The 14,272-nt window shown below is 35.5% G+C and overlaps 1 protein-coding gene across 2 annotated transcripts in view; it reads left to right on the top strand.

Annotated features, from left to right (window-relative positions):
• Positions 1 to 14,272, top strand: part of Yme1l1 (YME1 like 1 ATPase) — a 35,645-nt gene that overhangs the window by 16,945 nt on the left and 4,428 nt on the right. For both annotated transcript variants that reach the window (XM_034509771.2, XM_076939656.1), the window contains exons 7-13: positions 349 to 432; positions 1,728 to 1,810; positions 6,096 to 6,186; positions 8,938 to 9,090; positions 9,605 to 9,737; positions 10,520 to 10,582; positions 13,232 to 13,344. In XM_034509771.2, the coding sequence (XP_034365662.1) occupies positions 349 to 432; positions 1,728 to 1,810; positions 6,096 to 6,186; positions 8,938 to 9,090; positions 9,605 to 9,737; positions 10,520 to 10,582; positions 13,232 to 13,344 (720 nt within the window). The remainder of the gene's footprint in view (positions 1 to 348; positions 433 to 1,727; positions 1,811 to 6,095; positions 6,187 to 8,937; positions 9,091 to 9,604; positions 9,738 to 10,519; positions 10,583 to 13,231; positions 13,345 to 14,272) is intronic.

Here is a 14,272-nt window from a genome sequence, read left to right as displayed (position 1 = left end):
AGATTAAGCCCTCATATAAATTATGCCAGATAAAATTCTGTGAATGTTGGTTTTCTTGCTAACAAGTTTTCTGCGTAAATGCATATTAGTTGGTGATCAGGGCAAGGTGAGTGGTAAAAATATACTTTCAACTTTTCTGTAAACCTAAATTTTGAAAATAATTTGTTGTTCTTCTGAGGATTCAATCTAGGACTTCAGGCATCATAAACATTCCACCAGTGAGAACATTCTCATCTTAAAATCTTAATGTAATACATCGAATTCAAAACAAAGTAGTGATTAATACTTGGCCATAAAGGTGTTATATTTCATTGATGTCATTTAATTCAAGGCCTTTTCCTCTTTCAGATTCCTTAAGGCGAACTCGTCTGATCCTCTTTGTTTTGCTCCTGTTTGGCATTTATGGACTCTTAAAAAATCCATTTTTATCTGGTAAAGACTTTCATACATCTGAGTTAATTTATTTTTTCCTTAAGCATCTGGCTTTTCTATTGTTTACAATTGTAACAAATATTTTACTATTGTACCCAAATTTTTTTTTGTTGAACTTAGGGTTATTGTTAATGGGAAAGACTATTTGAAAAGTAAGGTCCATTTAGTTTGACTTAAAAAAAGTTAGTGTAATATTTTGTTTATGCTGGGTTTAAAGTAGTATTTTCAAAATTCCATTTCTGTGACTAGTTACATTAGAATAATAAGTTATTAAATGAATAATTTTAAAAATTAAAACTATCACAGTTTTAAAAAATCATGACTCCTAAGTGCTTTTCCTGAATGAACAAACCATTAGTCTTTTTATGACTGGGCCTTCATTACTATGTTCCTCATGAGATTATTATTCACGGAACTCTGAAAACCATTTATTTAAAGAATTTTTGTTCCCTATCCTCCTTTTTTTTTTTTCCTTGTTTTTTTTTTAGGTTGAGTGCTGGGATTATAGACATGTAATTTACATGTACAATTTATGGGACACTGGGGTTTAAGCCCAGGGTTGCATGCGTGCTGGATGATCACCATACCAACAGAGCTTTATCTCAGCTCCGAAAAACTTTGTGTTGGACACAAGATCTCTGTGACTTAGAGCCCTGGCTGACTCTAAGCTCACTGCGTAACCTTGAGCTCCTGGTCCTCCACCTCCTGTGTGCTTGGATTGCAGGGTTGCAGCCACAGCTGCTTTGCTTGTTTTTGCATAGCAGAGTAAAAGCTAGGGACTTGTCTGCAGAGTAGAGAGGAACACACTGGAAAGGGGTGAGAGTGGGTAGGCACAGATTATAATATCAGTCTATGTTTCAAGCTTCTGTCAGGAATCAGAGAGAAGTGAAATGCTGGTGTTTAGTTCACCTCCTTTTTATTCAGGACATGACCCTCACCTTCATTTAGGTTGCACTTTCCATCTCAATCCAATTTAGAAATTCCCTTGTAGGTATGCCCAGAAATTTCTCACCTAGAACCTATTAAATTGACAGTGATAAACATCACAGTGTTGAAGTCCTTGTTAGGCATTCTAATTTCAGTCGTTCTAATTTTCTATTGCTGTGATAAAACGCTTAAACAACTTGGGGAGGAAAGGGTTAATCTACCTTTCACTTCCATGTTAACAGTTCATCATTGAGGGAAATTAAGGTAGTGTGCAGCTTTTTTTTACACAGAACAGGACTACCTACCTGCCTAGATGGTACTATCAGGACGTTGATATCAAATACCTTCACATATTTTCTTCCTGTTAGTGCGCTTCCGGACAACTACAGGACTTGATTCTGCAGTAGACCCTGTCCAGATGAAAAATGTCACTTTTGAACATGTTAAAGGGGTAAGTTGGGATTTTGCTTTGTTTGTTTTTTGGGTTTTTTTTTGTTTTATTTTTTTAGTTTTTAGTTTTTGCTTTCCTTGTATTTTATCTCATTGATACTCTGCATTAGGCTTCCATCTGGTTATACCTAACTGCTCTACACTTTTCTTACAATTTAAAGCTATGAGCCCTGTTTGAATTATAAAAAGTGAATAATTTAGGAAAAGATTGATATGATTGATATTTAAAATTTAAATCATTAGTATGGAGCTGGGACCTTTCTATTCTGACTGAGGTCTGCAGTCAAGCATAAATTGAATTTTGGAGGTTAGAGAGATGCTGTAGTGGTTAAGAGCATTTACTGGTCTTGACAAGACCTAAATTGAGTTCTGGCTACCACAGGTAGCTCACAACTGCTGATTAACTCCAGTTCCAGGGAATCCCACTCATTTTCTGGCCTCCATGAGCACCTGTCCTCAGCATACACATACTCTATACAGGCACACATAATATTAAAAAATAAAGCTTATTTATTTATTTGGATTTTTCTTTTTTTTTCCCCGAAAACACTTTATTTATCAGTATTTGTATATATATACATACTTATACATGTATACATATATACATACATATATGAACAATAATTAAATAAGATATATTGGAAAAGTATTGGGGGTTGGAAAGGGTGGGAGGAAGGAGAGAAAGAAAAATATTATGTAAATATAGTGCTCATATAAGAAATTCTCAAAAAGGAATCCATTTTTTAAAAAAATGTTCAACAGATTAACTTTCATTTTACAATATGAAAATAAATATGACCTATAATTATGTTGAAGGACATTTTAACTCACTACAAACTTTGAAATTTAAAATGAAATCAATAAAAATTATTTTACCCAGCATACTAACCAAAACCACAATAACATTTTATAATTCAAAGTATTTATAAGAACAAGAAAATGGATTGTCAGAAACTAAGTCAGCAGAGCTAGGGGGATACTGTGTGTTATTTCTTTTCATTTCTTTTTTTTCTTTTTTTTTTTTATTATTATCAAATCATAATTTTTACTTTTTAACACAGGGGTTATAAACACGAAAATGCAGGATGTGAGGAAGGGGATGACACAGGAGCATAGATGTTCAGGGGGAGTACAGATATCTTTCAGAACAGGGTATCAGCTGGGTGAAGGTTCAGGGGTCAGGTCACTATGACTCTGCCTATGCTTCACTTGTCCTTATCACTATCTGCCAAGGTTGCCTATTTACAAGGTCTATAACTACTCAAGCTGGTAGATTTCCACAAAAGGTGCCTGTTTACAATAGTTTATAGACATCTGTTTCAGTGTTTTTCCATAGAGACCCAAGACATTGTGTTAGCAGGCATGTATGTCAGGCCTATTGCTGATTTTAGGCCTTCAGTGTATAAACAGGGCTGCCCCTGACATCTCCCCCCTTCTCCAATTATAGAAGGGCTGTGGCGATTCTAATCTTGCCAAGGCGCGGATAGAGGCTTGACCTCCAGTAATTAAAGGGGACCTTGTAATGGCTCCAGTCCTCCTGTCGTCCAGTGAGGCATGAGGGCCATACCCGTCCCAATATCTTTTTCCTGGAGAGGGGATACTTTTGACATCAACCCCCTATGCAGTCAGGCTTGTCCCTCAGGGAATTCAGAAACATATTTTTAACTTTTATTTATATTCCCTTGCAGTGCTTAGCCTCGCAGCCTAAGCAAGAATTCAGATCGCCAGACAGAGCGGGTTCTGGGTGGCCCCTCTCTGCTTGGTCTGGGGTGGAAGTCCCTCTTTTAGGTTGGGTGGCGATGGGACTTGGGAACACCCTGGATAGAGTAACATCCTCATCTAGAGTTTTGTGGTCCTCCATAGCTAACTTATGATAATGTATCTGAATAGATTTTGCTATCAGATTATCTATCTGTTGTTTCACAAAGTTAGTCAGCCTATTTAAGACCCAGGGACCAAAGGAAATAAGCAAAAATATCCTAATTAATGGTCCCAAGATGGAAGGAAGTAGGGTTAACAATCATGGAGAGGTTGAATACCAATTCTTGTACAAGCTCTCATTTTTCTCTAACTTTTTTTTTTATCCCATTAAACTCGGGCAGAGTCACACTGGGAAAGCGGGATTCGAACCGGGAGAGAGAGAACAGAGGGCACAGGCTCGCCCTCTGCAGGCGGCTACCTTAGCCGCTGCGCCACCGCTGGCTTGCTCTTACATGGTTTAATATCTATTTATGAATCAAAAATTAATGCATACATGAAATTATAACTTTGTAAAGGTTATCTATAACTTCTTTGTATAATATTTATATGTATGGTATCTACATGATACATCTATACATGCATTTCTGTGGTTTATACATGTGCATGTACACACATGGACACTCATCAATCAGTAATAAATACCAAAATACAAATGAGTTATGGAAAGGCAGTTGGGTAGGCTGTATTAGTCAGGATTCTCTTAGAGTCACAGAACTAATGGAATGTATCTCTATATTGAGGGAATTTATTGATGACTTACAGCCTGTAGTCCAAGTAACCCAACAATGGGCAACTGTGGATGGGAAGTCCAAGAATCTAGTAGTTGCTCACAAGGCTAGTTGTTTAAGCTGGTCTTCTGTAGAAGTAGGTTCCAACAGATGTGCTGGCAAGTAAGTGCAAGCAGGTGAAGAAGAGTCTTATTTGGATTTTTCAAGATGGTTTTTCAAGATGGTTTTTCTATGTAACAGCTCTGGCTGTCCTGGAACTCACTCTGTAGACTAGCCCAAACTCACAGAGGTCCACTTGCCTCTGCCTCCCGAGTGCTGGGATTGTAGACATGTGCCACCATGCTGGCAATAAAGTGAATCTTTAAAAAATTGAATTCTTGTTGAAGCTGTTTTTGGTTGGCATATATAAGTTTCTGGCTACAGTAGGGATGAGGCAATGTCTGAGTATAGAACCAGAGCCAGGCTAACAACTAAATAACACAATTGAGTAAATTTTGACAAAATTTAAAATTTATGTATGCAAAGTAACTTGGTAGAATATACCATAGGTTTGCTATTACACAGTTTTGCCACGTCTTCACAAACTTACATAACAATTATTTTTCTGCTCAGGATTTTTAAGTATGCATGTATGTATATATAGTGCTGCTTTCAACTGTTTAATGCTCTTAACCCTACCTCACCCAGTGGCTTTTCTGTTACCTAACTAGAGATACTTTTGCCACAGAGAGTGGGGGCAGATAATGTTTATTTTGAGAAGTAAATGGTATCTTTTGTCTCTTGCTTTATTCTTAGAATTTAAAATTGCCATTTACCCATTATTGTAAGTTTAGTCTATCTCTGTGCAGTATCCTTGGGGTTTTTTAGAGAAGTGTTCTTTTTAAGTAACTCATTCAGGTCTTTTTGAAGTTCAACATATTTGCTTAAAAGTACATAAATAATAAATTTCAAGAACAAACACATGTTTTTCATCAGTTCTCAGCCCAACAAAGAGCATCAGAACGCCACAGCCTCCCAGAAGTTTCTTCTGTTACTGTCTCCATCAGTGAAAGGAGAGTCACCCTTCTGTCAGACACTTTACTTCGCTTCTACTTTTCCATCCTAATAGCTGCAGTACATACAGAGTGTCCTGTTTTGTACCTTCCTTTGTTCCACATGATGTTCTTAATTGGGTTCTAGCCATGCTGTGTGGAGTTGTAGTTCATATATCCTGATTATTCAGTTTGCATTATATGGCTGTCAGAATACATTCTTTATTCTAACTATCTTAGACATTTTGGTTGTTTGTAGTTTGGGATTCTAATTTTGTGAATATGTACCCCATGCATTTTGGTGAACATGTGTCTGTTCTCTTGAGGCTAGGAATGAATAGACCTTTATTTTTACTAACTATCATTACAAAACTTTTAGTAAAAAACTTTCTGTCTCTAATATTTTCTAGAAATACTTTTGGGAAATTTTTTAGAAATATAATTACAACCTAAACAGTTTAGATTTTTAGATTTTTTTGTCTCTAAGCTGTGATTTCCCTAATAGTTTCCGTTTAAGCCTGACCAATGTATTTGACTTGTTTCTCCTACTTAGTAAAGGTGAGAGTGTCAAAGGACTTCTGTTGGCATAATAAGGATACAATGTAATTGGAAATAAGGATTGGGAGAAAACCTTTAGCATGTTAAAAATACTTTTCACTGAAAAAGGCCAAATTCACTCAAGTATACATTTGGTATATGATTACCAAAGAGGAAGCTTTGATAAGCTAACCATTATTTTATTATTTGGTAAATTGCACTGTTTAAGGTAGAAGAAGCCAAACAAGAATTACAGGAAGTGGTTGAATTCTTGAAAAATCCACAGAAGTTTACTGTGCTTGGAGGTAAACTTCCCAAAGGTAAGAGATTTTCCTTTTTATCATCATTTGGTGTAAAACATAAAGTAGTATAATACAGATTTTATTTGATCATATTATAACTGATTAAAATTCAATTTCTAATTTTTGTTTTTAAAAATATGTGCTTATTCTACACATAAAGTTCTATAACTTCTTTTTAATAAGACATAATGTTTTATTAAATAGTTGGCTGTACACTTACCAAAAATGATTTCTTTAATTAAAAAAAAATTCCAAGGTTTATGTATATGGTTTTTTGCCTATGTGTCTGCCTACTCTGTGTATGCCAGATACTAGTAGAGGGAAGAAGAGAGCATCAGATTTTCCCAGGACTAGAGTTACACAGGTTGTGAGTTGCTATGTGGGTGCTGGGAATTGAACCTGGGTTGTCTAGAAGAGAATCCTGTGTTCTTAAATACTGAGCCATCTCTCTAACCTGACATAAAGATATTTTTTCTATGGCATTTATATAGTTAAAACTAGCACTTTTACATGGATATAAAATTGCTAATGTCCCTGTTTATACACAAAATTCATAATTTATTGTACTCTCAATCTATGTAATGTCACCCCCATCAGGGTCAGGTATGAATCCAGGGTTACATGAAGCACTGATATTTTTGATCTTTGTTTTGTTTTGTTTTGTTTGTACTGGAGATCAAGCTCACTAACCTTGTGTATGGTTGGTAAGTGCCATACCACTGAAACTACACCTAACTCCTCAGGTTTGGTTGGTTTTTTTTTTTTGTGTGTGTGTGAGAAAAATTTTTAAGATTTTTGTTAAGTGGAACTATGGAAATTGTACTCATGATCTTTATGAAGACAAAATGGTAATTATTTTTAGCATGTGTACTTTTATATAAGCATATGTTTTTTTTTATACTAAAAATAGCACTCTAACCCAGGTTTTGCCCTTCAGTTAGATTGTTACTTATAATAAATTTGTAAGGGATAGGTGTGTCTGTATCTCAGTTTGTATGGTGCTTATCCAGTATGTATAAAGCCCAGGATTTGATCCCCACCGTGGTAGAAACTGAGCCTATAAACCCAACATGTGGGAGATGAAGCAGGTGAAGCAGAAATTCTAAGTTAGCTTGAAAAATAAAAGATACTTAGCTTTTTTTTAAAAAGGGGAACAAATTTCTAGGAATAGAACTTCTGTGTTAAAGGTTATAATTTGTTTTTGTTGTCTTTAAAGGTTTGTTTCAGGCTTGTAGTATTAGAGGTTTCAATCCACAATCCTGATCCATCACTGAGGTTCGAGGTGAGGCTAACCATTATAGTGCATGGTAGCACAAAGCCCCTCATCTCACAGTAGAGGGCAGAGTGGAGAGGGTGGCTGGGTGTACTAGACACAGTCAATCCTTTGAAGGCACAGCTGTGCATGTGGCACAGGATTGAAGATAAAATCTACCCTTCAACAACCCACCTCTTCCTACTAGGTTCTGTCTCTTAGGTTTGACAGTCTTACAGCAGTAGCTTAGGCAGACCTTTAACAGGCAGTTATTTGGTAGCTGTTTCAGATGATCCTGACTTGCTGCAGTTTTGAGGCTACATTTTAGACCACTGGGAGTATCTCTTCTAGGAGTTCTATAGTGAAAGTAGGAGAAGGTTCCCAAAACTTTTCCCAGTTAGGGGCACAGTGATAGAATATCATAGAGAGACTATTTAAAACTGTAGTTACACTTAATTTCTAAGCATTATATAAATTTATAGAAAAAATTTGAGATATATACAAAGATATATTAAGTCAATATTGATAAGCATCTTAAGCCAGTTAGGTATCACTAAAGGATGCTATTACTAGCGTGACCTTCATGCTGCTTTTTGGCTTGTCTTTACTTTTTTTAAAATGTTAAAATGCAACATCACTACAGATTTATTGCTTTTTAATGTAAATTATAAAAGTTATATATAAATTAGAGATTACTCTTTTCCAACTTTCTATGGGAAAACCTTACTGTTATGAAAAGTTAAATATTTGGGAGACCTTGAAATAATAGTAGTTAAGATCTGTGTATTATCAAGATAAACTCAAGTATTTGACATTTTGTCAAATATTTTTTGTGTTTGCCTATGTGTATTCATGTGCATTTTATTTCTCCCTTGAACATATGAAAGCTATAGATATCAACTATGTATCATCTACAAGTAAAGATGCCGCATTAATCTTATCTAACTCTGCCCAAATTAGTATTATTTGTTTAATATTGGCTTTTCTCGTTTTTTTTTTTAGTTTATACCATGTCTCTAGAAAATATTTTTTAGTCTTTTATGGAAGTAATTTATCAAGATTCTTCCATTTATATTTGGTTGCTTATTTTTTAGTGTGAATTTTATGTTATAAGTGAATCTGTATTCCTTTGTCTTAGTATTCTTTTCTTGTCTTGCTTGTTTATGTGTGAATTTTATACACACGCACACACACAATACAGTTTGTTTGGGATAGACTCTCACTCTCTTCCCCTAGGTTGACTCTGAACTCACAGATACCGGTTTGCTTCTTCCTTCTTAGTGCTGGGATTAAAAGTGTATGCAACCTCTCTTTGCTATAAATAATATTAAAATGGTATAAGAAAATTAGGTGTAGAGAAAAATTTAAAGTGAAACATCAGAAACTTTGTTTTTTCCCCATGTTTGGCAATATTGAACATTACTGTCATTTCTGTTATGGCAATTAATATTTGTGTTAGAGGTTCTTATTGAGGCATTTAAAAAGTGATGACTCATTCTTGTCTCTTTTTCTTCTAGGAATTCTTTTAGTTGGGCCACCAGGAACAGGGAAGACACTTCTTGCCCGAGCTGTGGCAGGAGAAGCTGATGTTCCTTTTTATTATGCTTCTGGATCTGAATTCGATGAGATGTTTGTGGGCGTAGGAGCCAGCAGGATCAGAAATCTTTTTAGTATGTTTGGTGTATATTTTAGTATCTGTGTTAGAGCAACAGTTATGTTTTATTTACCCTTTCCTTGATAATTGACTTTAGTGTCAGGTAACTTAATGGAACTGAATGCTTTATTTTACTTTGTGAAATATGTGCAGTCAATTCTCTTCTGCCTTTTTTGGGGTTCAGGAATTGAACTCAAGCTTATTGTATACTGAGCTATCTTACAGGCCCTGCATCCTTTTCTAAAATAGGCTAAACAGTCATAAGGCCTGGTAATGTGCTGGAAGAAGTTAGGGACTATTGATATTGAAAAACCCTGGAGTTTTTTTGGTTTTTCATTTTATTTATAAATTCTGTAGCATATAATTAATATTTATTAGCTTCAATTCTGATTATATTACATTTGTACAAATAGGAAGAATGGAAAACCAGTTCTTAAATATGACTCTGATAGTCTTACAGGTTTTAATATTTTTATGTTCAGAGGGTGTTGATTTCTTTCAAGTTATTTGAATATTTTTTGTTTTCTTAGGAGAAGCAAAAGCAAATGCTCCTTGTGTTATATTCATTGATGAATTAGATTCTGTTGGTGGGAAGAGAATTGAATCTCCTATGCATCCATATTCAAGGCAGACTATCAATCAACTTCTTGCTGAAATGGATGGGTAATTGAATCTTTGTTAAATATGATGAAATATTTTAAAAATTAGCATTTATACAATTTTAATGGCAATTTAGAGTAACAGGTACCTTCCATTATTTGATATTTACAAACTTGGTTTTATGTAGATTCTTCTCATGGAAGATTTGGTATAATTGTATAGATATTAAAAGTTATATATGCTTAGATAACCGTCAAATGTAAGAAGTCAAATTTTTCTTTGAATATTGTTTCTCTTACTAATTGATGTATCAGGTCCTCTCATTCATTTATTCATTTATTGTACTTATAAGTAGAAAACTGATTCAGGTTCAATCTGGTCTATTTAAAGAAAGATATGGAGTAATAGCTATAACTCAATGGTGAACCTTCTGCCGCTAATATATATGAGTACCTGAATTAGGTCCCCAGCACTGACTCGTATGCTCCCCTCCCAACACACATAAGAAATAATATACTCGTTTCTATATAGCTGATGACTGAAAAGGAAGAAATGTTGCCTTGAATAAATTATCTTAATGTCAGTGTGAGACATTTTGACTAAATAAAGGGTCTTGTCCAACATAATTAGAATTGATAAAGTTAAAATTAATTTTTCAAAATTTAAAGACGAGCCTGGGATTTTGATGTTGGTTTGCTTTCCTAAATAACAGTTAGTTTGTGATTTATGTGACTATTGGTTTATTATCAGATAAGGTTAGCAACGAGCAGTTTTGTATATAGGTATTGTTACATGTAAGCTGTACTTCAGTTTTCAGTGAAACGGTACTTTTTTTTTCTTTCTAGTTTCAAACCCAATGAAGGAGTAATCATTATAGGTGCCACAAATTTCCCAGAGGCGTTAGATAAGTAAGTATGGAAAGAAAAATTTTGTGAAGAATATGTGCTACAACATTGTACTAAGAGAAGCCTACCACAGAATAACTTGCATAGTTCCCTTAATAGAGAATATTAAAAATATGCAAATTCAGAGACAGATAGTGACTACTAAAGGCTTGGAGAATATGACCGTGGATGTAGAATTTTTAAGGAAGAAAATAATTCTAAAATTATATCAAATGATATGTGCAAAACCTAATAAACCCAGATCGATTATTTATTTTGAATTTAGAACTGTTAGAATTACTGCTCAATAATACTGAAAACGTGTCACATTTATACGGAAAGCATTTTAAAATGAAAATTTGTAGTATTAAAGGTTTGTCTTGGGTGAGGCTAGAGATGGCCCAGTGGTTAAGGAGCATGCTGTCCTTGCTGTGGATCTGAGTTCAGTTCCCTTTCCTTGGGCTCTCCATCCCTCGGGGATGGAACACTTTACTTTGGCCACTGTAAGCACCTGCTCTAAAGTGCACATACCTGTGCCTCTTCCATATTTAAAAACAAAAATAAGTTTAAATTTAAAAAAACGTATATGAGTTATTTTTGTGTGATTAGTAGCTTGTCTTTTTCTGATATAACAATCCAGTACTCCAGATATCAATAAGGGAGTGTCTTTTTAAAAATAATTGTTTTATTTTTTGAGGTTGTAATTACATCATTATTCCCCTTCTCTTCCCTTCCTTTAAGTCATCTCATGTAACCCCAACCCCAAGTAGGCTCCTTTCTAAATTCATTGCCTTTTTGTGTGTGTGTGTGTGTGTGTTCCTAAATACATAAGTACAACTTGTTCAGTGTGTATAGTGTTACTTGTATGTGTATATTTTTTAGGGCTGATTGTTTGGGATGCTCTTCCCTGGTTGAGACTTGCTCCTGTTCTCAGCAGTTTGACTCACCTGTAGTTCTTTGTCTAGGGGTCAGACTTCATGAGCTTTCCCCCCATCCACATTTGCATAACATAACATCACCCTTTTTAAGGTCACGCTTAGGCAGCTACCTTAGTGAAACATGATGACTGTCACTTCTGACATTCTAGGAGATACAGTTTTACAACACGCCCTCTGACTCTTTGGCTCTTACAGTCTTCTAAAATGATTCCTGAGCCATAGGTATAGGAGTTGTGTTCTTGATTTATCAGTTGGGACTGGGCTCTACAACTCTGCATTTTGATCAGGTGTAGTTTTCTTTTTCTATAGTAGTCAGTTGCAGAGAGAAGTTTCCTCGATGAGGGGTGAAGACTACCCTTATCAGTGGGTATAAGGACAAATATTTAGAATGTTATTAGGGATTGTGCTGGTTTAGCAAAATAGCAGTTACAGGCTCTCTTCTAAGATCCCTTACTATCTCTGGGTAGCTGGCTAGGTTTTCAGTACCAGAGATGATTTCTCTCTTTGTCTAGTGGGTTTTAAGTTCAATTAAAGAGCTGTTGGTTACCACTGAGGTGTGCATACCTCTACTGAACTCTTAGTGTTAGCGCGCCATGCTGGGTGATATCATACTTCATAGGTGTCATTCTTGGGTAGGACTGCATGGTGCCTTCTAATATTATGAAAGCTAGTCTTCAGGGAAGAGATATTCCAGTCAGTTACAGCTCAGAGGTCTCTAGGTCCTGTGTCTGAAGTGCATGTGCCTTCTTCCATACAGAGTTATTTTCCACCTCTGGTGGGGCAGGCAAGGACAACACTGACCAACAAACTCATGCTTAGTGTTAAGTTTTTTGTTAGATGCTCTATGGTTCTTTGGGGGAAGTATCACCAACCTAGAAGGGAAGAAGACAGACAGACAGACAGACAGGTTCTTTGGGGGAAGTATCACCAACCTAGAAGGGAAGAAGACAGACAGACAGACAGACAGACAGACAGACACACACACACACACACACACACACACACACACACACACACAGAGAGAGAGAGAGACTTATATATATTATAGATATGTTTAGGTGGACAGTTAAAATATGCTGGGCATCTTGCCATACCCCTTTAATCTCAGCATTTGGAGGAAGAGACAGGCAGATCTCTGTGAGTTTGAGGTCAGCCTGGGCTACATATTAAGTTCAAGAACAATTGGGACTATATAGAAACCTTGTCTAAAAAAACTTATATATCATTAGTCAAAAAAAATTTTCTGTGATAGACTGATATAGAAACGATGCATCCCGTTCCATGTCTTCAGATGTGAGTACCTAACCTGGAATAGCTGCACAAGCTAGGAAAGTAAAAAGGGACCACTGGGGAGGAGCTGCAGCTGCAATAGAGAGGAACACAGGGAACGAATGATCTGAGGGGCTCTAAATAGGGAGGGAGAAGAGAGAGAGTGCTACCTTAGTGGCTCACATAATGTCCATGTGAACTGTTTCTCCTCCCTTCTGTTCATTATTATTTCACACCAGGTTACACTACAGATTCCTGGGACTCCTTCGTTAGCTTCTTGAGTTCTGTGGCTATGGGTGTGCAGTTCCTGTGATCCTTGACTTATAGCTTCTGAGGGAACTGTCTGAACATTTATATTCAGAATTCTTTCTTATCTTTGCTTGTCATTGTTTTTCCATCATGTGTTGAATGTGTGCTAGCATCTTTGGCTTATTAATTTATATATATCCTTTTATTTTTCTCCCAGTGCCTTAATACGTCCTGGTCGTTTTGATATGCAAGTTACAGTTCCAAGGCCAGATGTGAAGGGTCGGACTGAAATTTTGAAATGGTATCTCAATAAAATAAAGTTTGATAAATGTGAGTCCAATTTCTCAATTCAAACATTGTTATTTCAGGAAAATGGAAATATATCTAACCATTCTGCTTGATCCTATTTGGACCTTTATGGTCCCTTAAATCTCAGACCAGTTAGGTTTTTGCTCCTCTCTATACTCGTTTATATGTGTGTTCTTCAGTTTGTATATATATTCAGGATATTATTTTATTCTTGTATCCTGATTCCAAAGGAAATTTGGTTTGGGGTTTATAGACATGCATGTATGAACATATATTCATATATATATATAATTTGTGTGTTTGTTAAATGCATGTATATATGAAGATGTGTGTATAGATTTAAATCAACATGTAAAATACAAAAAATAGGCTTCATTTAGAAAGAAAGCAAAATATGAAACAAAGGTATATATACATATAGAATGCTTGAAGACAAGGAGCAGTAGTATAAGCTGCATGATTTTCAAGGATATCTCCCATCACAAGGAGAGACGGTATTTCAAGGTGAAATTTTAGAGAAAAGAATTTGGCTTGCTTTTTCATTTGTGGCCAGGCTCGATATAATGTAGGGCATATCTAAGATATGTTTATTTTTATCTTTTATGTGTATAACTGTTTTATCTGCATGCATTTATTTATACTATATGTGTGCAGTACCAATAGAGGCCAGAAGAGGAGCTGCCCTGTGGATGCTGAGAACTGAACCTGGGTCCTCTGCTAGAGCAGTTGCTACTCTAAACTGCTGGGCCGTCTCCCCAGGCCCAGCATTAGCTATATTTCAAGTTTCTAATTCCATTTCAGTAACTGCTTTTTTTTTTCCCCAGAGAGCTAGTAAAACTTAAAACTTTTCTGAAAGTTTTATTATTGAAATATTTTTTATTAATAATAATAATGTTAATTATTACTAATTAATAGCAATTAATAACTTAAATGGCATATTTTGTTGTTT

Source organism: Arvicanthis niloticus, chromosome 8 (genome assembly GCF_011762505.2).
Source record: "Arvicanthis niloticus isolate mArvNil1 chromosome 8, mArvNil1.pat.X, whole genome shotgun sequence".
NCBI classification, from domain to species: Eukaryota; Metazoa; Chordata; class Mammalia; order Rodentia; family Muridae; genus Arvicanthis; species Arvicanthis niloticus.
The sequence above is the reverse complement of the archived record's forward strand: the minus strand, read 5'-3'. Positions and strand labels throughout refer to the sequence as shown.